This window comes from Aedes albopictus, chromosome 2, assembly GCF_035046485.1.
Source record: "Aedes albopictus strain Foshan chromosome 2, AalbF5, whole genome shotgun sequence".
Lineage (NCBI taxonomy): Eukaryota > Metazoa > Arthropoda > Insecta > Diptera > Culicidae > Aedes > Aedes albopictus.
In genome coordinates this window covers 276,420,750-276,443,460 of record NC_085137.1, presented here as the reverse complement: position 1 = coordinate 276,443,460, position 22,711 = coordinate 276,420,750, and the positions used below count along the sequence as shown (strand labels likewise).

General features: G+C 40.1%; 2 protein-coding genes across 4 annotated transcripts in view; both read right to left on the bottom strand.

The window, feature by feature from the left end:
- LOC134288996 (uncharacterized) overlaps window positions 1-22,711 on the bottom strand; it is a 251,220-nt gene that overhangs the window by 35,804 nt on the left and 192,705 nt on the right. The window contains exons 4-6 of one of the 3 annotated variants that reach the window (XM_062854980.1): window positions 22,160-22,279; window positions 16,377-16,452; window positions 14,956-16,282 (exon numbers count right to left, since the gene is read on the bottom strand). In XM_062854980.1, the coding sequence (XP_062710964.1) occupies window positions 16,231-16,282; window positions 16,377-16,452; window positions 22,160-22,279 (248 nt within the window). In that variant the 3' untranslated portion in view covers window positions 14,956-16,230. Of the gene's footprint in view, window positions 1-14,955; window positions 16,283-16,376; window positions 16,453-22,159; window positions 22,280-22,711 lie in introns of those variants that run through there. The other 2 variants (XM_062854981.1, XM_062854982.1) reach the window with 2 other exon arrangements.
- The window catches only part of LOC134288988 (uncharacterized), a 277,839-nt gene continuing 274,450 nt past the window's right edge, over window positions 19,323-22,711 (bottom strand). Inside the window, exon 2 of the mRNA XM_062854963.1 lies at window positions 19,323-21,179. The gene's annotated coding sequence lies outside the window, so the exon portion shown is untranslated. The remainder of the gene's footprint in view (window positions 21,180-22,711) is intronic.

The following is a 22,711-nucleotide window of genomic DNA, read 5'->3' as shown; positions in this document are numbered from 1 at the left end:
TTTCCGCGTCATGATCCTAGTCCTTGGCCTCCTTTCGTAGGACAGCCGGGGACTGGGGCTGGCGATGAGGAAAGGGTCACCGATGTGGAACTTGCAGGGATAGCTAAGTCCCTTAGCGTAGGTAAGGCCCCAGGTCCGGACGGAGTTCCAAACCTGGCCTTAAAAGTAGCTATTGCAGAGGCTCCCGAGATGTTCAGGTCTGCTATGCAGAAATGCCTGGACGAGGGAGTTTTCCCAGAAGCTTGGAAGAGGCAGAGCCTGGTACTATTGCCAAAGGCGGGGAAACCACCCGGAGACCCGTCGGCATATAGACCAATATGCTTGATTGACACGGCGGGGAAGGTGCTCGAAAAGATCATCCTCAATAGAATGTTGAGGTTCACCGAGGGCGAAAATGGTCTCTCGAGCAACCAGTACGGCTTCCGGAAGGGGAGGTCCACCGTAGACGCTATCTTGTCGGTTACAAAAACCGCCGAGAAAGCACTCGAGCCTAAGAGGAAGGGAATTCGCTTTTGCGCGGTAGTGACTCTGGATGTAAGGAATGCATTTAATAGCGCCAGTTGGTCTGCTATTGCCGATGCGCTCTTGCGTCTGGGGATACCGGAGTACCTGTACAAGATTCTCGGAAGTTACTTTCAGAATCGTGTACTAGTCTACGACACGGAGGTGGGTCGGAAGTGCTTTCACATAACCTCAGGAGTCCCGCAAGGTTCCATCCTGGGTCCGGTGTTATGGAATGTCATGTACGACGAGGTGTTGAGGTTAGAGTACCCCGTGGGAGTGGTGATTGTCGGATTTGCCGACGACAATACGCTTGAAGTCCTTGGAAATGCTAAGAAAAATGCGTGAGCACCAGGAAGCACTGAACATTCGCTATGTTTGGTCTGGAAATAACGGCAGCATTTTGGTCAAAAAAAGTGAAGGCTCTAAGCCAGACATAATAAGAACTAGAGAGGATTTAAGTCGTATCATTGAAAAGTACTCATCGGCCATTAGGAAAACTTCGCCTAATTCCAATGAAAGTCGTATTCAAAGTAAATCGTCTTTTTAGTGTGTTTTTACCCTTCTTACACCCATAAGAAGGGTATAAATACCGCTTGGAAAACCGACTTTCGATCCGAGGCCCGCAGGGCCGAGTCACATATACCAATCAACTCAGCTCGACGAATTGAGCAAATGTCTGTATGTGCGTGTGTGTGTATGTGTGTGTGTATGTGTGTGTGTATGTATGTTACAAAAAAATGTCACTCACGGTTCTCAGCCGTCTGTTGACCGATTTGAGTTCTCTTGGAAGCAAATGAAAGCTACTACATCCTAGTAGAACGCTATTGAATTTTATTTTAATTGGACGTTCGGTTACCGAGACATCTTTCAAAGAGTGCTAGGGAGTAGTACAACTTAATTATTTTAGATATTTTTGACAAAGTGTATCACCATAAATTTCTCAGCCGTCTATCAACCGATTTGGGTTCTTAAGGCCCCAAACGAAAGCTACTGCACCCTAGAAGAACGCTTTTGAATTTCATTCCGATTGGACATTTTGTAACCAAGATATCTTTCGGGGAGTACTTTGGAGTAATACAACTTAACTTTTTAAGAGGTCTTTGACAAAATGCTTCATAATAAATGAATCAGCCGTGTGTCAATCGATTTGAGTTCTCTCAGCATCAAATGAAAGCTACAGCATCCAAGTAGTATGCTATTAAATTTTATGCCGTTTGGACATTTTGTTTCCGAGATATCTTTCCACGAGTACTAAGGAGTAATGAAATTTACGCTTTTGAGACAAAAAAATCTGGTAGTTGAGCCCATAGTCGATGATTCTATTATGAAAAGCAAACAACTACAATATTTTCTAGAATGACCAAAAATCACAATCATACATACGAATAATACAACAATAATTTTAATAAGTGTAAGAAGGGTTCTGTTCACCATAGGTGGATTAATTCAGGTTTTAATGTAATCTTTTTGCTTTTTTTTTGTAATATTTTTTTTTTCAAAATGGATCAGCAGCTGAATTATTTTTACAACCATATTAATGAATTTAATATGGCTAAAGAAGGAAGAAGTTCTAAGCAGCTCCGTATACTGCAGTGGAACGTTCGAGGAATTAATGATGTAAATAAATTTGATGAAATTTTGTTGGCGATCGATCAGTTTGTGTATTCTATTGATGTCATTATTGTTGGAGAAACTTGGGTAAAAGCAGGTAACACTTCATTGTATTCAATTAATGGATTTAATAGTATTTTTTCTTGTAGAAACAATTCGTCGGGGGGGTTGGCAATGTTTATCAAAAACTCTATAGATTATAAAATTAATGAAAATGTATCCTGTGATGGTTTTCACCATATTCATGTCGAGTTGATGTTAAATGGATCAAATATTGATGTTCATGGTGTTTATCGTCCACCTTCTTATGATTTTAACTTGTTTCATGATCGTCTTGAAAATTGGCTTAATAATAGTTGTACTAATCGTCCTTGTTTGATTTTTGGCGATGTTAATGTTCCCGTAAATTTGTCTAATAATAATGTTGTTTTGAAATATACTCAGCTTTTGCAGTCCTATAACTTTCTCTGTTGCAATTCCTTTATTACCAGGCCCGCTAGCTCGAACATTTTGGATCACGTTCTGTGCAACATGTCCAACGTTCATCGGTTAACAAATCACACAATCTTAAACGATTTGAGTGATCATTCTTTAATATTATCAGAGTTTAAGTTGCATGTTGGCCAGAACACAATGGTACTTACTAAAAATATAATCAACCATGACAGATTGGGATTAGAATTCAAAAATTACATCGATAGCTTTGGCCCTGTTCAGGATGTTAATTTGTGTCTTGAAACAATAATTTCAAAATACAATACAATTCTTAAGGAATGTACTAAAACTGTTACTAAAACTGCAATCATAAAAAACACGCAGTGTCCATGGATGAATTTTGATCTGTGGACGTTAGTTAAAATTAAAAGCAATTACTTAAAAAAATCTCGAAGAGACCCTAATAATGTGCGCTTAGCCAACCTTTTAAAGCATATTTCAAAAAAATTAGATGTGGCTAAAAAACTTGCAAAGAAAAAGTATTATGAAAATCTTCTGAATAATGCATCACATTCTAAGCTTTGGAAAACTATTAACTCAATATTAGGAAAGAAGGCAAACAATGCAAAACTATCATTAGTCGTTGATGGTGTTGTCGTCAGAGATAGCACTTCCATCTGTGAAAGTTTCAATAAACATTTTTGTGAGATTGGTCCTAAATTAGCTGAAAAAATTGATCCTTCTGCTGGAAACCCAATACGCCATATTCGTCCCATTTCTGATTCTATTTATCTGCAGCCTTCGACAATGAATGAAGTAACATTATTAATCAATGATTTAAAGCAGAATAAAAGTCCTGGCCCCGACAATATCCCAGCTAGCATAATAAAAAATAATGCAACTGCTTTCTCTCGAATTTTGTCGGAGTCTTTCAATTTGATGATCCAAACGGGCTCATACCCGGATTGTCTTAAAATAGCTAAAGTTATACCTATTTTTAAATCAGGCGATCCATGTAAAGTCGACAACTATCGCCCTATCTCTACGCTGTCTATGTTTAATAAAATATTTGAAAAATTGTTGATCAATCGGTTGATGAATTTCCTGGAGCGGCATAACGTTTTGTATTCATTGCAATATGGATTCCGTAATGGTAGCAGTACAACAATAGCCATAACTGAATTGGTGGATCAAATTTTGAAAGAAACAGATGCAAATAAAGTTGTTGGCGCCTTGTTTTTGGATTTAAAAAAAGCTTTCGACACTTTAAATCATGAGATTTTATTAAGAAAGTTGGATCTATATGGAATCAGAGGAATAGCTAATAACATAATATGCAGTTATTTGGAAAATAGAAAGCAGTTTGTTTCACATGACGAATCGTCTAGTTCTTGTAAGCCACTTCGAACCGGGGTCCCACAGGGCAGCAACATTGGGCCCCTAATGTTTCTCATCTACATAAACGATATCTGTAAATTAGGCCTTTCAGGAATTCCCAGGTTGTTTGCCGATGATACGGCACTTTTTTACCCTAATGTCGATGCGAACATGATCATAGTTAATATGCAGCAAGATTTGTTACTTTTACAAAACTATTTTGCGGTCAACCTTTTGACGTTGAATATTATAAAAACTAAATATATGGTTTTTAAATCCCCCAGGAAGGTGATTCCTACTTTGCCGAATTTAGTACTTGGTGATGATATTATTGAGAAGGTCGATTGCTTCAAATATCTTGGAGTGCATTTAGATCCCTCATTATCGTGGGATCGTCACATTCAGATGGTCGCAAGTAAAATGTCGTCAATGTGTGGAATTTTGAGCCGCATTAGTAGTTTCCTTCCAAGAAAAGCTTTACTGCAGTTTTACTTTGCGCATATACACTCTCACCTAACATATGTAATTACATCATGGGGTAGGGCGTGCAAGTCTAAACTAAAAAAGTTGCAAACAATTCAAAATAGGTGTCTCAAAATTATTTTCAAGCTACCGTTATTGTATTCGTCAAATCGCTTATACTCAGATTTACCCCACAACATTCTACCTGTAATAGGGCTATGCGATGAGCAAACTCTACTTTTGGTCCATAAAGTGCTACACTGTCCTGCGACTTTGAACAACTTACCCATTACTGTTGTACCTCGGATTCGCAGCTCCAGGCAAGCTAACAATTTGACTAGGTCCCGTGCGTTTTCAAATTTTGGTCAAAATCGGTTTTCGTTTATAGGTCCAACCAAATTCAACTCTTTACCACGTAATATTCAACAGATAAGTAATTTCATTTCCTTTAAAACTAATCTTAAACGTTACCTTAAAAACCACATATCACAGCTAGTAATTTAGTCATAACGGATCGTATTTTTTTTTTTTGAATTCTGGTAAATGTATGTCAACCACCTGCGAACAATTACGTTTCTATTGTTATTAGATTAATTTAATTGTAATTATTCTTTTATTTGTTAATCTTGTGTGCTTCTTTAAAAGGATAATCAATCCACTAGAAGCATTTTACAGATTTGTTTTGTTTATATATATTCTGTTTTCCTTGCTTATTTGTCCCAGCCATTAGTTTTTGCTTTTGTTTGATTTGTTGTGTTGCCTACGGCTGGGGCTTGAGTGTCCACTACCAGGAGGCTCAACAATGAGTCTTTTGGTGTGGGGGAGAGCGGAAAGTCACTCAAAAAAAAAAAAAAAAAAAAAAAAAAAAAAAAAAAAAAAAAAAAAAAAAAAAAAAAAAAAAAAAAAAAAAGTCTACGGTGAAACGATCGAGGAGGTAAAGTTGACTACCAACCACTCGATCAAGGTTGTGGAGGCGTCGATGCGGTCCAGGAAACTGGAGCTGGCTCTCCACAAGACAGAGGTGACGGTTGTTAACAACCTGAAATCGGAGCAGCAGACGGAGATCAGTGTAGGAGAGTGCACTATCCTGCCCCGAAGCGCTCCGTCAAACACTTGGGCGTAATGATCGACGGTAAGCTAACCTTCGGTAGCCACGTCGATTATGCCTGTAAAAGAGCCTCCGCAGCTATTGCGGCACTGTCCCGGACGATGTCCAATAGCTCTGCGGTGTACGCCAGTAAGCGCAAGCTTCTGGCTAGTGTTGCTACGTCCATACTTAGGTATGGCGGCCCGGCGTGGGGCACCACGCTAAGTACTAAATGCTACCGACGGAAGCTGGAAAGTACTTACAGGCTTATGTGCCTGAGGGTTGCGAGCGCGTACCGTACCGTGCCATACGACGCTCTCTGCGTCATTACTGGTATGGTGCCTATCAGCATTCTTATCAGTAAGGGCATGGAGTACTTCGAAATGCGTGGCACAAGAGGCATACGCAGGACTGCCAGGATGGCCTCTATGGTCAAATGGCAGCGCGCGTGGGACAGTTCCACCAAAGGAAGGTGGACCCATAGGTTGATACCGAGGGTAGATAGTTGGATTAATAGGCACCATGGGGAAGTTACATTCCACCTGGCACAGGCCCTTACAGGTCATGGTTGCTTCCGACAGTATCTACACCGTTTCGGGCATGCGGATTCTCCCGAATGCCCAGTGTGCAATGGTTTAGAGGAAACGGCGGAACACGTTTTGTTCGTGTGCCCGCGTTTTCGCACAATGCGTGACCGCATGCTTGCCACATGCGGGGAAGACACAAACCCGGACAACTTGGTCCAGAGGATGTGTAGGGATAAGTTTGGCTGGAACGCCGTTTCAACGGCTATCACCCATATCGTCTGGGAGCTGCAGAGGAGGTGACGCGTGGACTTGGAGAATGGCTAGTTCAGATGCAGTACAAGAGGTAGTCCAGGGGTTCGGAGTCGGCTTCGTAGGTCATACCGGTGCCTTGCGGTCGAGATCGACCCTTACAGCGATTAATTGGCCGCGGAGAGGAAGTCCCGGTAGCGGTGCTGTCGTGGCGTCGGTCTACTGGATTGGATCCGAGCCCGCGGTCGGTAAGGGGTCCCCGACAAGGGTCGGGGCAGGTGGAGACCCTGCTGTCAGCAACTTTCTGGTGCAGCTGATAGGGCCTGAAGGGTAGTGATACCCCTACCGCATACCACCCGACAACGGGAACTGGGTAGCGGATAAGGCTAAGCTTGTGGCGATCTGTACAACCGGTATTTTCTCGATCCAGGAAATAATTTCCAGGTCGCACGAGGGCTTCGCAATAGCGAAGATAAATGGAGTGTACTACTGTAGTTGTTATGCCCCACCCAGGTGGCCGATAGACCAGTTCTCAGCAATGCTGGACGCGTTAACAAACGCGCTAGTAGGGTTGAGTCCCTTGGTTATCGGCGGAGACTTCAACGCCTGGGCGATTGAGTGGAGTAGCCGATCGACTAACACGAGAGGCTGGGTACTACTCGAAGCCATGACAAGGCTGAATGTGGATGTCGCGAACGTAGGTGAAAAAATGGCCTACAGTAGGAACGGTGCATCATTGACGTGACCTTCTGGAGCCCGGGTTTAAACCCTAGCTCAGACTGGAGGGTCGATGATGGGTACACGCACAGTGACCACCTGGCGGTACGATATAGGGTGGAACATGGTGGAAGGAGGGCGCAGCCGAAGGTCATAGACAACCATCGAGGATTGTGCCTCTAGAGCCGACCTACTGATCCTCGATCGAGGATGGCTGACTTCGCGCTTCGATAAAGCGTCATTCGTCGAAAGGTTGCGTATCGAGCCTAACATCGACGATCTGCCGAATGGACTAGGGGGAGGTAGCCCCAGTGACGAACGATGAGCTCATCGTAATTGCGAAGTCACTCAAGTTGAACAAGGCTCCGGGTCCGGATGGCATCCCGACGGTAGCCATCAAGTTGGCCATCGAGGCATGTCCTGATATGTTCAGAATGACTATGCAGAATGCGTTCAATAGCGTCAGTTGGGCAGCCATTGAATTCGCCATCCAACACCTAGGAGTCCCGGATAGTTCACGCCGGATACTGGAGAGCTATTTCCAGGATAGGGTGCTACTCTATGACACGGATGAGGGCGAGAAGAGGTACAGCATCACCGCGGGAGTACCACAAGGGTCAATCCTGGGCCAGGTACTATGGAACGCGGCGTACGATGGCATATTGAGGCTCACACTTCCATTGGGCGTAAAGCTGGTCGGCTTTGCTGATGACATTAACCTCATGGTATACGGCGAGTCGATAGAGGAAGCGGAACTGACAGCGGCGCATGCAATTGGCATAATCGAAGACTGGATGAGGTCTCGTCAGCTGGCACTCGCACACCACAAGACGGAGGTGATGGTGGTGAACAACCGCAAGTCTGAACAACATGCGGTGGTCACCACAAGCGGGTGCGAGATCAACTCCAAGTGCTCATTGAAGCAACTCGTAGTCAAGATCGATGATAAGCTGAACTTTGGTAGCCACGTGGAATATGCTTGCAATAGGGCAAGCATGGCAATTACGGCACTATCGAAGATAATGTCGAATAGCTCGGTAAGTAGTAAGCGTAGACTTCTCGCGACAGTAGCGGTTTCCATACTACGGTATGGTGCAACTGCGTGGTCGAGCGCGCTAGAGGTCAAGCGAGACGTAGAGCGGCTCAAAAGTACACACAGGTTGATGGGCCTTAGGGTCATCAGCGCATACCGTACGGTGTCAAAGAACGCGGGTATGATGCCCATAGCACTTGTGGTGTCAGAGAACGAGGAGTGCTTCACGAGCCGTGGCACAAGAGGCGCGAGACGGATTACCAGAACATCGTCGATGTTGAAATGGCAGAGGGATTGGTCATCCTCCAGCAAGGGCAGATGTACACACAGACTCATAACGAGCGTGTCCAAGTGGACGAGCAGGCCCCATGGCGAGGTGAATTTCCACTTGACACAGTTTCTGTCAGGCCATGGGTGCTTTAGACTGCGACGAGACCGCGGAGCATGTGCTCTTTGAATGCCCATGCTTCGTGGAGCAAAGGTCGAGTATGCAGGTATGCGGAAGAGATATCACTCCCGACAATATTGTTGAAAGGATGTATACGGGGGAGGACAAGTGGGATGCCGTTTCTTCCACGGTATCTCGAATCGTCCTCGAACTACAGAGAAAATGGAGAGCCGAACAACAGCTAGTTGATATTTTTTATTCTTTATCACTTAACCTAATTACCTGAGTGCTGCAAATAAAAACGGTTTTATTTTTCAAGCTAGCCAACACACACCTACACATTCCCGGCACACAAACATGATTGTGCCCGGCAAATGGTAAACATGATTAATCCACCATTATTCCAATTTTGTTCTTGTGTTCAAAGCAGGCTTGATAATCCTCCTCGAAATCAAAAGAGTTTTGCAACATGCTATAGAGTGGTGTTTTGCTTTTGCCTCGTCGCGAGGGAGCGAACGAAACCCAAACAGAGAGGCAATAAAAACTGAGCGAGGAAGAGGGGAACGAAAAAAGAGTCGATGATTATTTCGGGTTTTTGAGTGCGATTTTCGCCTCGAGAGTCTTTCTTTGTATGGGAGTGGAACTCGCGAGAGCTTTTTGAGTGTGAGTGGACGTGAGAAACACAACAAGCAATTATGAGTGTTGGACGAACTCCTCGCTGCGTGGCAAGCTCACGCTCGATGCTGTTGAGGATTTGCGTTGTGATTTCTGAGTTTTATTTTCACTCCTCAGAAAATCGCCGAAATCGCTTCCTCATTTTCTCGCGAGGGAGTTTCTGTCAAGCCTGGTTCAAAGTTTATTATTTTCCATTCGCGATGGAAACTGTGATGGATAGTTGTTACCAAATTAGCCAAAATAGGCTGAAAACGATGTTTCTCGCTTTCCAACGGCTTGACAGCGGCAAATGGAGATATCGTGACAACAATTTTAATTATATCGGCAGCACCTAGATAACAATACTCTTCAATCAGTCACACAGGTTCAACAAGGTTTAACATGAGCTCCATCTTCAATATTTGGCTCCCGATGTTTGGCTTTCGCTGAGAGAGCATATTGAGTCAGTCCGCGAGACTCAGCTAATTACAGCTCTATTGTCCACTAGGGCACTACGTGAGCGATTTCCATTGACTGCTGCACTTACATTTTTTGTACAACGCCTAGATGTATATTCTATTCTACTTTATCGAACTGATTGCCTTTCTGCTGCTTTCACTTTTCTACTCTGTACATGGTAGAAGGATGAGCACAAGGATGATGGATGGCCGTTGTTTCTTTCCAGTCCGATTGGAGGTCCATTATGAGTAGCAGTTCGCCGATGTCCAGGTATCCGGGTCCATTTGAGTCACAGGGCTCAGAAGAGGTCAGTGCCAGCCACTCTCGGCGGAAGAGCAACTGACGAAAAATTGCAAGTGCCGGGGCTGGGAATCAACCCAGTCAACACACGATCGTATATGATGTTGAATAGGATGCAAAAGTGAAGGCGATATACGCACACTTTACACGCGGTTAAATGGAAGCAGGTACGCATATGGCCTCCACTTTAGCGTCCTATTCAACATCATATAGGACTTTGTGTTAGCTGGGAAACCCATGACCATCCGCATATGAAGCGAACGTGTGACCAACTACGCCACGGGCCCCGGCGGCTAGTTGAGTTGGCTCCCCCTCCCCATCCAGGAGCTTGAGCCCAACGGGTAGTCTATGAAATAGCCAGGCCCCTCCGGGGAAGAGCGAACAACTTAAGGCGGTAGCAGGTGGAACGCTTACCATTACAGTGTACTCATTGTACGAAGTCATCCCCCTTCTCGAAGTGCCGCGTACCGCGTACCGCGAAGGTAAGGAAGAGAGAGAAAGAGGTTTTAGTGTCGACCCCACATAACCTGAGGACCCACCTCTCGGGTATCTGTAGAAGCAGATTTCCTCTTTCTATAAAAAATTACAAGGGTATAACCCTAGGGGTTGTACGAAAGGGTAACGTAGGACCACGATAATATGGATTCAATAGTGTAGTTTGTTTCGAAATGTCGACACTTACTTTTAGGAGATAGGTAATAACTCTGGCAGAAAATTCAGAATTGTAACCAAGGGCTGTTTAAATTCAATTTCGTGACTTCAAAATGTGGTCAACTTGCAGAAGAGATTTGTTCGACGATGGTGCTGACTCCGATGTCGAAATTTCAACTCACGCGGGACCGGGTCAGCTCCGATGAAGTAAATAATTATTCCCGAGTTGCTGTCTTCCCATCCGCTAACGCACTGGGAAAATGTGAATGAGCCACCGCCACCTGCTCGGTTGCCAGCAATGCGTCTACCGCGCCCAGCGGCGCTTTTGCAGTAGTTTGTTTCAAAATATCGGCACTTGCTAGGGAAATTCGGTATTAACTCTTGTAGAAAATTCGATTTCTAGTCCTAAGAAGGACTGTTCAAATTGATTTCGCAAAATCAAAAATGCTTGAAATCTTGGAGAACACTTGCTTCGACGATGGTGCTGGTTCCGATGTTCACGCAGAAAAAAGCATGGTAAAATCAAAAATATTTCAGGTGAGGTAAACTCAAATAAATTGTCAATTTGTTCTGGCAACAAAAATAGAACTGTTTAGAGCAAATCGAACGTCACATTTGAAGCAAATTCAATCCATTTTTGAAACAAACATGTATCTTCTGACAGGTTATGTTAGAAACAAATGTAAAAATTTTTGTTTTTTTTGTGGCAGGTCGGCCCTACGGAAATATTTGTTTTCCAAATGAATTTACAAAATCATTTCCTTCTCTACATTGAAAGAAATTTTGTTTTGGAAACTACCGATTCCATAGTAAAATTACTAACCGTACCTATGATTCTCAACCGACAACAAAATCTGTTAAAGTAACTTACAATGCATTGTAGTAAACTCAACTAAAAGCGTAGTCGTCTCAACAAAAAAAAACATTGTTAATTTTTCCTGGACACGCATTTTACAACACAGTGTGGTTAAAAATGCAATGGTCATTTGTTAAATTAAAATTATTTTTAGTAATGTTAACTGCACTGCTAGTTAAGTTGATAGTGTTTTAGTAGAATTAACTGGAAATTGTTGTCGGTAGAGAATCATAGGTACGGTTAGTAATTTTACTATGGAATCGGTAGTTTCCACAACAAAATTTATTTCAGTGTAGAAAAATCCACTTCCCGCGTGGCACTTTCAATGCCAACATCATGTAGATAACATACGCTCCCAAAATGAATGCGATTTAGTGGAAACTTTTGGTGAAACTTGCCTTTTTTGCAAGAGGAAATCTTGTTTGGTGATGCAGCTGGAACTTGAGAATTTTGTTTATGTTCTCGACGGCGGAACGGGGGGCACTTCAATGGGTATTGTAGAAATCAATATGAAAATGAGTTTGTTTAAAAAATTAATATTTTAGTTTTAAATATTTTATCAGTTTTCCGAATAAACATAAATATTTGTGTTTGTTAGCGAAAACGAGACGCTCGTCTGTAGCGTTGATGGGAGAGGATGGCAAATGTAGAAGTTGCGTTTTTTTGTGCCAAGATAGTGATGGTATACTAAACTGCTAAAAATGAAACGATGAATGATTTCTGTTGAAAATTTTACGAGGAACCAACCCAATTTTAACGATCGGGAACGGCTTAATAACTTTTCCCACGAAGTCGCATCGCTTTGCGGTCTTCGGAGGGGGTCTGTGTCATTTTGGCATATACGGAGACAAACTTCGTTCGTTTGAAACAAAAATATTCATGTTTATTCAGTAAACTTCGGTAAACTAGAATATTAATTTTTAAAACAAACTTTTAAACAATTCCCATTGAAGAGCCCCCCGTTCCGCCGTCGAGAACATAAACAAAACTCTGCATAACCAAACAAGATTTCCTCTTGCAAAACAGGCAAGTTTCACCAAAAGTTTCCACGAAATCCCATTGATTTCGAGAGCGTATGTTATCTACATGATGTTGGCATTGAAAGTGCCACGCGGGAAGTGGATTTTCCTAGAGAAGGAAATAATTTTGTAAATTTGATTGGAAAACAAATATTTCCGTAGGGCCGACCTGCCACAAAAAAACAAAAATTTTTACATTTGTTTCTAACATAACCAGTCAGAAAGTGATTTAGCTTGAGGTCGTTTGGCATAAGGTCACATGGCATAAAGACATTTGGCATAACGGTAATTTGGCATAATGGACACTTGGCATAACAAAGAAGGGTGCATTTTGATTATGCCAAATGTCCATCATGCCAAATATCTTTATGCCAAGTGGCCTTCAAACGACCTTATGCCAAACGACTTTATGGGAGCGGCACTCCCCCTCGGAGGTCTGGCTACATATATCATTCATCGACTTATTTTTTTGGAATCAAGGGGTGACTTCTAGTGATTTTTTTTTTGAAGTAAAAAAAAAAAAGTCACGGACACGTTCAATGCTTCCAGTGAGCTTTTCGCTCTTTGAAGGAAGCACGACACTAGACAACGGACTAGCATGCAACGCCCAGTGGCACAGCCGAAAACTTTCCCTGACAGCTGCGGCGGGAATCGAACCCGCGCTCCTCAGCACGATGCGACTAAGAGCTTGGTGACCCTAGCCGCACGACCACGGAGCCGCACCAAGTAGTAAATTTTCCTAGTACTAAACCGTATGAAAACTCAATAAACGCTAAAATATAGTTTCTTCGATCGAGATTACTTCTCATATTTTTTTTAAATTTTTTTCTCATATAATCGTGTCTTAGGCTAATGATCGTATCTTGCAACAACATTGCAGTATTCCCCCCTCCCCCCCTCCTATAACAAGGTTCCTGCGCACGGCAGTGGAATAACATTGGGCGATTACACTTTCGCGACGATGTTTTAACTTTGATTTGATCAAAGGGTTACGTCAGTTTTTCGTTATATCTGGCGTTTGACTATCCGCAAAGGAATCACAGCAAACATACGACCTATTCAAATCGAGTGCCATGTACGTGCTCTGAATATTAAGGCCCAGTTTAGCTAGTTCACATGTGCCTAGTGAATAGTGTATGCTAGCTTCAGGAGAGAAAGTGATTTTGCCACGCTAAATAACCTAGGAAGGCTGAGGAATAATATAGCCTCATAGGAATACAAAACCCACTGTCCAACGTGGGTGTTTAGGTGGAGTGGACCGATCGCCAGTTTTGACCGCGTGGTGCCCAATTCGGAGGGATTTCGGTTGGATGGACCAATATACCACTCACGGGGCGATTTGTAGCATTTTCCACCCTTGTCGACCACCCACCAACCCTTCTGGGGGCCGTTCGTATTAGAACGTTACTATTAGAAGTCAGGACGCGCTCCCGACCGCTGACGCCAGCGGTAACAGTGGCATTCCGTAACACCTCGTTCGACTACGTCGCCCAAAAACGCTACGTTGTACGCTACGTCACACCGAGTCAGTGACGTCACCTATGTAACGCGCGCTGACGACATCGGCTGCTCGACTGCTAGAACGGGATTGTGCCGCGCCCTTGTGTAGGCAACCCGCGCGCATGCGCGCACAGCGAGGACGCCGAGGACGACGCCGCTGCCCGGTATGAACGCTGAAACTACCCGAAGAGATCTCCACCCACCGCATGGAAAGTATCTTCGCTTCGAAATTAAGGTAAGACCCTACCATTTTTTTAGTAGGGAGATTAGGGGCATAATGGAGACCCTAAGCAAATGAGTACGTTAGGCATTATAACAGAGTAAAACTTAATATATTATCAGTTGACTTACAACTTTGACTTGTTTCCTACGTCTTTCAATCATTTACAGCAGGTATGATGTCTTTATTGTGAAGAAATAGTGAATTGTAAACCGTGTGTTTTTCAGGGCTGACAGGAAAGGTACGGGGCGAAATGGACACCCATCGGGGCATAATGGACACCCCTGCATATTTTATGCTAATTCTTTGGTTACATCGGCCAGTTAAGTAATTTGCCTACGGAGATCAATAGCACAGATATAATACACCATCTTAGACGAGTTTACATAACATCAAAGTTAATTAAATAAACTTTAGGCTCAAATAATGGGATTGATTTTTTCCAAACTCTCTAAAACGCCTAACAGTATGCAATGCGCGTACATCCATTCGCAATTGCCAGTGTTCATTTCGCCTCGAATCGACTACATCAGTGGTGCTCAGGTTGAAGTATACCGCGGGCCAAATTAGGGTTTTGCGTCTGAGCGGCGGGCCGCAGGAAAATCATCATTTGAAAAGAAATAAAACTGAATTTATATATCATTTTAGGAGTTCTAACTTTTCTACTGCGGACATTTTACTACTTGAACACCATAGATTTTTGGATAATCTCAACAAGTATCTCTGGCACTTTAATATTTTTGCCTCAAAGCACTCAGTTTGACTATTGAAAACGTATAGACAGAGTCTTGTACCATTTGGGCAGGTGTACCTATTTTGGGCACTTGCCGCTATAACTAAGTCAATTTACAACCGATTGGTTTGAATTTTTGTACAGAGTTTGATACTGTGCGTGCCCAACTCTGAACAAAAATTCAAATCAGTCGGTTGTAAATTGACTTAGTTAGAGCGGCAAATGCCCAAAATAGGTACACCTGCCTAAATGGTACAAGACCCTAGCTCATCGAGAATTCTGTCCAATTATGAGTTGTCATGAAGTCTGATTTGATTCATTTGAAGTAGCGAATCATTTTCTACTTGGCTACATTATCTACCACACATATTTGAACTGTAGTATCAGACTACAAAAGAAACTTTTCAACAGTGCTAGTTTTGTATAACAAACAAAATTCATCAAAATATTTGTTTAAACTTATTACATCCCACTAATTGTAGGAATTTTTGACCAATCAAAATATTTTGTAAAAAGAGTGTTAAGAACGCTTCTGGAGTGAAATTTGATTTGGACGTCGTTTAACCATTTGGAGCCGGAGGGGTCAATATGACCCCGGTGATGAAACAGAACATAGCAAACGTATTCAAGGCCAACGAGATTGCAGCAGCAGTGGCGAACCCATCCGGCTCCAAAGGGATAAAATCAAGGAGAAAATAATGTTTTCAATCTCGTCTCGGTAAGGCAAATTAAAAAAAAACTAATAATATTGTCAGTGAAGATTAATGTTAAGGAGTGTATCGTAAAGTAGTTGAAAATGTTTATAATAGCCTCAAAAATAGTTCAATAAGGACTGTATCGTTAATTATGAGTACACCTTTGAGGCTTTGTATTAAAAAGACAATGCTTTATTTTGTTAACTGCTTTGTGTCTATGTGTTGCTAATGTTGTAAACAAACGATAACCTTCATTAAAAGTTAAAGTTTTTCCTCAAGTGGAACAATGCGAGGGTTTACGGAGGAGAAGCGAAAATTGATTGTGACCAGGCACTGCAAGGAAAAAATGATCATCGCTAAGAAAATTAGCAAAAATTGGATGTGTTAGGGTTTTTGTTGTCCAAAATGCTATCAAACGATTCGGTATGCATAACATACTGAAAGACTTACCCGGACGCGGCAAAAAACAGGTGCGTCCAAGTCAAATTTGGACAGCAAAATTTGCAAAATCGTTGAAGGAAAATATGAGGTATCCATTAGAGATTACGCAAAAAAGTGTGAAACGACTGTTGGTATGGTTCAACGCGCCAAGGAGCGTAATTCCCCGAAGACCTACCCAAAACAGAAATGTCCAAAACGCAGTCAAATTGTGGCGGATTATGTGAAAACTCAGGCTTGGAAGCTGTACGACGATGTTTTGAGCAAAAAATGCATGTGAATATTCATGGATGATGAAACGTATGTCAAATTGGACTACAAGGTACTTCCAGGGGCCAGATTTTCACTGTTAAGCATGGCACGGATGCTACAAATTAGGAGAAATCGTTTTTTTTGCGAAAAAAAATGGGAAAATGTGTTGGTTAGACAAGCAATTTGTCAATGTGGTATGAAATCGTCACCTTTCTTCACCGTCCCAGGTATGAACGTCGAAATATACCGGAAGGAATGTCTCCAGAAACATATTCTGCCACTCATCTGAAAGCACAAAGATCCTACATTACTTCAGCCGGATTTGGCATCTTGCCACTATGCGCGTGACACCTTTGACAGGTATGAAGTATGTTCAATTTGTGGAAAAGGCAATGAATCCTCTAAATTGCCCGTAAATAAGGCCCATTGAGAAATAGTTAACTTTGATGAAAGGGAAACTACGGAAAAGGGGTAGAGGAGCAGAAGACGTCATAAAATTCAAGAAAAACTGGGTCAACGCATGCAAAACCATCGTCGGAACGGTTGTCCAAAACCTTATGAAGCACGCCAAGAAGAAAGTGCGAGAGGTGGTAAGATCCACGAAAAATTAAATATACAATCATGTCATGGGCTTTTCTGATGGTCAATGAACAATGTAATTGAACTTAATTTACAAAATAAATAAAACATTTTGAAATACAGCAATTTTAAGGTGTACTCATAATTAACGATACAGTCCTTACAACTTTTAAGTAATTTTATTTTTGGACATCACGCAGAAAAAAGCATGGACATCACGCATTCAAAAATATTTCAGGTAAACTCAAATAAATTGTCAATTTGTTCTGGCAACAAAAATAAAACTGTTTGGAGCAAATTGAACGTCACATTTGAAGCAAATTCAATCCATTTTTGGAACAAAAAGGCATCTTCTGACAGGTTATGTTAGAAACGAATGTATTTTTTTTTTTGTTTTTTTTTGTGGCAGGTCGGCCCTACGGAAATATTTGTTTCCCAATTAAATCTACAAAGTCATTACCTTCTCTAGGAAAACCCACCAGCCGCGTGGCACTTTCAATGCCAACATCATGTAGATAACATACGCTCCCGAAATCAATGGGATTTCGTGGAAACTTTTGGTGAAACTAGCCTTTTTTGCAAGAGGAAATCTTGTTTGGTGATGCAGCTGGAATTTGAGAGTTTTGTTTATGTTCTCGACGGCGGAACAGGGGGCTCTTCAATGGGTATTGTAGAAATCAATATGTAAATGAGTTTGTTTTAAAAATTAATATTTTAGTTTCAAATATTTTATCAGTTTACCGAATAAACATGAATATTTTTGTTTCAAACGAACGAAATTTGTCTCCGTGATACTGTATAAATCCTAGAAAAAAGAAATGGCTTTAATGATTTTCTAAAAATGTTCTTTTAACTGGGTTTTTAACCTAGATTACTGAACACGTGTTTTTAAATTTGTGCACACCTTTTTAAAAATTGAAATTGCGAAAAAAGTTCGATAATGTTTGAAAATTGTTAACTTTTTTGTGCAAAGAATCCTCATGATATAGGTTAATTATTTTTTTAAGCACAATTCTTAAAAATGAAAAAAGGCCATTTTTGAAGAACCCCTTTTTAATATGCTCCTCCAAATCATGTTTACGCAAATAAAAAATACATAAAACGAAAAATTCGCATTTTCTCAAATTGGGTATGTTTTTTATTTTATGGACGAGTAAGTTAGAGCAAAAAATTGAAATATATAACCTTTTAAGATATTAAAAGCAGAGCTTCAAAGTTTGACCAAAAATATACGTTTTTTGGAATGGACCATTTTGTAGATATAGGAGATTTTTCTATCGAAAATATGAATTTTGAAAGTCGGTGTTGAATGATATGTTATGTGTACATAACTGTTAACAAGTATCAATATTTTCCAGATTTTTTATTGTACATATTTTATTCTCTACACATTTTTGAAATGTTGAAAAATCTTAACAAAATTGCATTTTGTGTAGATTTTTATTTTGTGAGGTGTATTCATTTAACCATATTTTCAATAATACTAAACATTTTCCAAATTTTTCCAAGCTGTTTTAAACTTAACTATACATATTATGAAGATTTCATAGAAGAACCGAAATGAAAAGACCAACCCAGCCTCGAGATAGAGCATCCCGAACATTTTCAACTACTTTCCGATACACTCCTTATCAAAAACTAACAAATATTTGCATAAGATTTAGCATTAGGCCGTTACAAATATTTATTTCCCTTTTTGTCCCACCACTCTTTGGCTGGTCGAGGGGGGGGGATAAAAATAATAAAGCATTTATTCTGAAAAATATTAAAAACTCATCGGATTTGTTAAAGATATTTTGGCAAGACCCGATATTTTGATAAATATTTTTTTATCTGCCCCCTCAAAATGCAAAATCCAGCCAAAAATTTTTGAAGGGGGGGGAGACAAAAAGTCAAAAATAAATTTGTATCAGCCTTATTATAGTGTTTTTCATAATTTTGAACAATCAGTTATTCTTTCCAAAGCACTTTGCGGGCCGCATTCAAGAGCTTCGAGGGCCGCATGCGGCCCGCGGGCCGCAGTTTGAGCACCACTGGACTACATCATTGAAATTGCTTTTTTATGTAAATTTTGATCAAAAATAAATCTCCGTATACATGTAGAAAAGGTACACTGAAATAAATTTTGTTGTAGAAACTACCGATTCCATAGTAAAATTACTAACCGTACCTATGATTCTCAACCGACAGCTATTTTCTGTTAATTCCACTAAAACACTGTCAATTTAACTAGCAGTGCTGTTAACATTACCAAAAATAATCTAAATTTAACAGCTGGGTATTGTATTTTTAACCATATCGTGTTGTAAGATGCGTGTCCAGGAAAAATTGACAATGTTTTGTTGTTGAGGCGACTACGCTTTTAGTCAAATTTACTGCAATGCATTGTTACTTCAATCATATTTCAGTGAACTTGACAGATTTTGTTGTCGGTTGAGAATCATAAGTACGGTTAGTAATTTTACTATGGAATCGGTAATTTCCACAACAAAATTTATTTCAGTGTAACAATTCACTTGTTTTTAAGGTGGACACACTCAAACACTCGTAATACCGTCGATGGGGGTGAGATTGGGTTAAAACAGAGAAACATAAAATTTGAAATAGGTCAATAACTATCGATAATTTATATTGAAAACTTTATATTATTTCAAAGGGGAGATGTTTTTACACGTCATGATGCAGAATAAGATGTTTTGCAATAATCGTTTTTTGTTAAATTTGTGGCTAAACTTATATGATGAAACTACTAGTAAACCACTCTGAAAAAATTACAAGTACCTAACCATAAATATTCTTATAAGTGGTTAGCTGTAGGTATTACCTGTTTGATGTAATAAAAAAGCGGCCTATCATTGCTCTTGTTATTTAAAAACTTAATATTTTCGACCCCATGTCTAAATATTAAGAATGGGGGTGAGATTGGGTCAAGCAAGTTATCGAGTGCACATAACCTTAACAAAAAATTCAACTTGTTATCCAGTCCCCATTTGACGTTAGAGTGGTGCCATGTTTACCGCATTTTCACTAAAGCACGCTTATTTTTCAAAAATATGTCGAGAAGCGTCAAACGAGTGTGTTAATACGTTTAGTGCCTAAAATCATTAATAACAATACACCCATGCGTGTGGACAGCTCCTCTAATCATCAGCTAATCTTTAGTGTACTGCAATATCGGAAGCTCACAAAATAGACTTAACATAATATTTGAAAGACCCACTATCTTGAAATGGTGTGATTTGCTTTAGCAATATAGAGGCCAATGATCATGTACATAAGAGTTTATAACGGAGGGTTTGGTTAGACATTTCTTATGCAGTATACAAAAACTAGCATGTTTTTTTTACAATCAATCTTTCATTCTTTCTTCGCCCCTCCCTCATTGTGATTTCTCCTCCTCTCATGGAGGTTAAAACTCTTAATGAGGATGATTATGATGGCTAAAAATGATGATACAGTATACAAACGTTATTGTATCAAATTTCGACCATTTTTTCCGTTGTATTAGCCCTTTTAGGTGGATTAATCATCTTTTAAAATTACCTAAGCTTTTATTTGTCATGACAAAATTGTGTTTTAAGTAGGTTTACTATATATGATCAATAAAATTAATTTATATTCTTAGATAGGTGATTTCGAATACTTTGACCCATTCTCATCCCCTCTAAGGGGTGAGATTGGGTATTGGGTCAATTCTCAATCATTTGTAGTTTACTAAGCAATTCATATAGCGTGATACTTTCTTGCTAAACTATCATTACCACATAGGAGAGTATACATACCAAATAAAAAGTTACTCCGACTTCAATTGCATTTGTTATTTAACAAACTATCTTTGAGTATCGTTTTTTGACCCATTCTCACCCCCAACGACGGTACCTTATTTGATGCCGCTTCGAAATTATAAGAATTTCACCATATGATAAACATATTTCAATTTCAATGATATTTTGGTTATTTTGGAGCAATATGAATGGTACTTTTGAAAAATAGAACCATGACTTATTCCTTTACCCTTATGCATTAAAAGTTTTACATAAAAGTCAACGGTTTCGGCAAAAACAGGGGTGTCCATTTCGCCCCGGGTGTCCATTATGCCCCTAATCCCCCTAAACCCTGGAAATAAGAAGCCATTGTTAAAAACTCGTTGAGTACAGACAGACAAGTGAGGGGGTTAGAAGCAAAGGGGTGTAAGTGACAAAAACTCACTTTCGAGTAAATGAGGTTTAAAATTTTTGACCAATATTTCATACCATACAAAATGTATGGAGCTTCAAAATCAACCTAATTTTCTCTGATTTATTGTAATTTTTCCAATCATCGTAGAAACAATCTTAAAAAAGTTCCTGAAAGCTTGAAATCTGAAGAATTTTATGATATGCTCAGCTCAAAATCGACAAAATGGTCACTTACACCCCTTTGATTCTGGGCCCCTCAAGTAGAAAAAGTTGACGTCAACCAAGATCAGGATGACTAGACAAATTCATCAATACACGAATGATATGTTGCTCAATGAATTACTGATCTTGATTAGTTGAGTTGACGATTCCACCTTGAGATTATTTGATTCGGTATCGTGGTAGTTTACCGCTTTTAATTGGTTTGCATTTCCTTTCGTTCGGGTTTGAATTCGCCGTTGAACACAGAGACAAATTTCGTTCGTTTGAAACAAAAATATTCATGTTTATTCGGTAAACTGATAAAATATTTAAAACTAAAATATTAATTTTTTAAACAAACTCATTTACATATTGATTTCTACAATACCCACTGAAGAGCCCCCTGTTCCGCCGTCGAGAACATAAACAAAACTCTCAAATTCCAGCTGCATCACCAAACAAGATTTCCTCTTGCAAAAAAGGCTAGTTTCACCAAAAGTTTCCACGAAATCCCATTATTTCGGGAGCGTATGTTATCTACATGATGTTGGCATTGAAAGTGCTACGCGGCTGGTGGGTTTTCCTAGAGAAGGTAATGACTTTGTAGATTTAATTGGGAAACAAATATTTCCGTAGGGCCGACCTGCCACAAAAAAAAAAACAAAAAAAAATACATTCGTTTCTAACATAACCTGTCAGAAGATGCCTTTTTGTTCCAAAAATGGATTGAATTTGCTTCAAATGTGACGTTCGATTTGCTCCAAACAGTTTTATTTTTGTTGCCAGAACAAATTGACAATTTATTTGAGTTTACCTGAAATATTTTTGATTCTACCATGCTTTTTTCTGCGTGTAAGAATTTTGGGATTGTGAAATTTAGGTGTTTGAAACTCCTATCAATCCGCCCTAGACTTAGTCTCTGCCGCGCAAATCAAAAACGCATCAACAGCCTCTCCCCTCGAGAGTGGCGCTTAAGCTGCTGTGGTAGCGAGGACTAAAGCATTCGTTACATATGTATGTATCAATTTACTTACCCTGTTTTGAAGAGCTAAATGTTCTTAGTCTATAGTTGTCGTCATCATCTTGATCATCTATTTGTAAATTTTGAACATTCAAGTGTGGTACATCCAAGAATATATTAGATTTACGAGCAGCTGTAATAAAACAATAACAATTGTAAAGCTACAAATGTAAGGATTGTAAATATTTTTATCCGTATATATCCATTCCACAAGTTTCGGCGATTGAAGCTTATGAAATAACCTTCTCAAAAATATGTTTTTGAAAATTTTTCAAGAGTTCGGCCAGAGTTTTATATTTATAATTCGTTAAGAAAAGCCGAAAAAACTCTGCCCGAACTCGTGGAAAATTTTCAAAAAAATATTTTTGAGAAGGTTATTTCATAAGCTTTAATCGCCGAAACTTGTGGAATGCACTTTTTTTTCGTTTTCGAGTTATGTCCAATTTTGTTCAAACATGTCCATATATGCCATTTAAGTCTTTTTTGAAAAATCATAACTCAAAGCATCGTAGAAACAAAGTTTTTACATGAAAATGATATCAAATTTTCGCTGGAATCCAAAAAA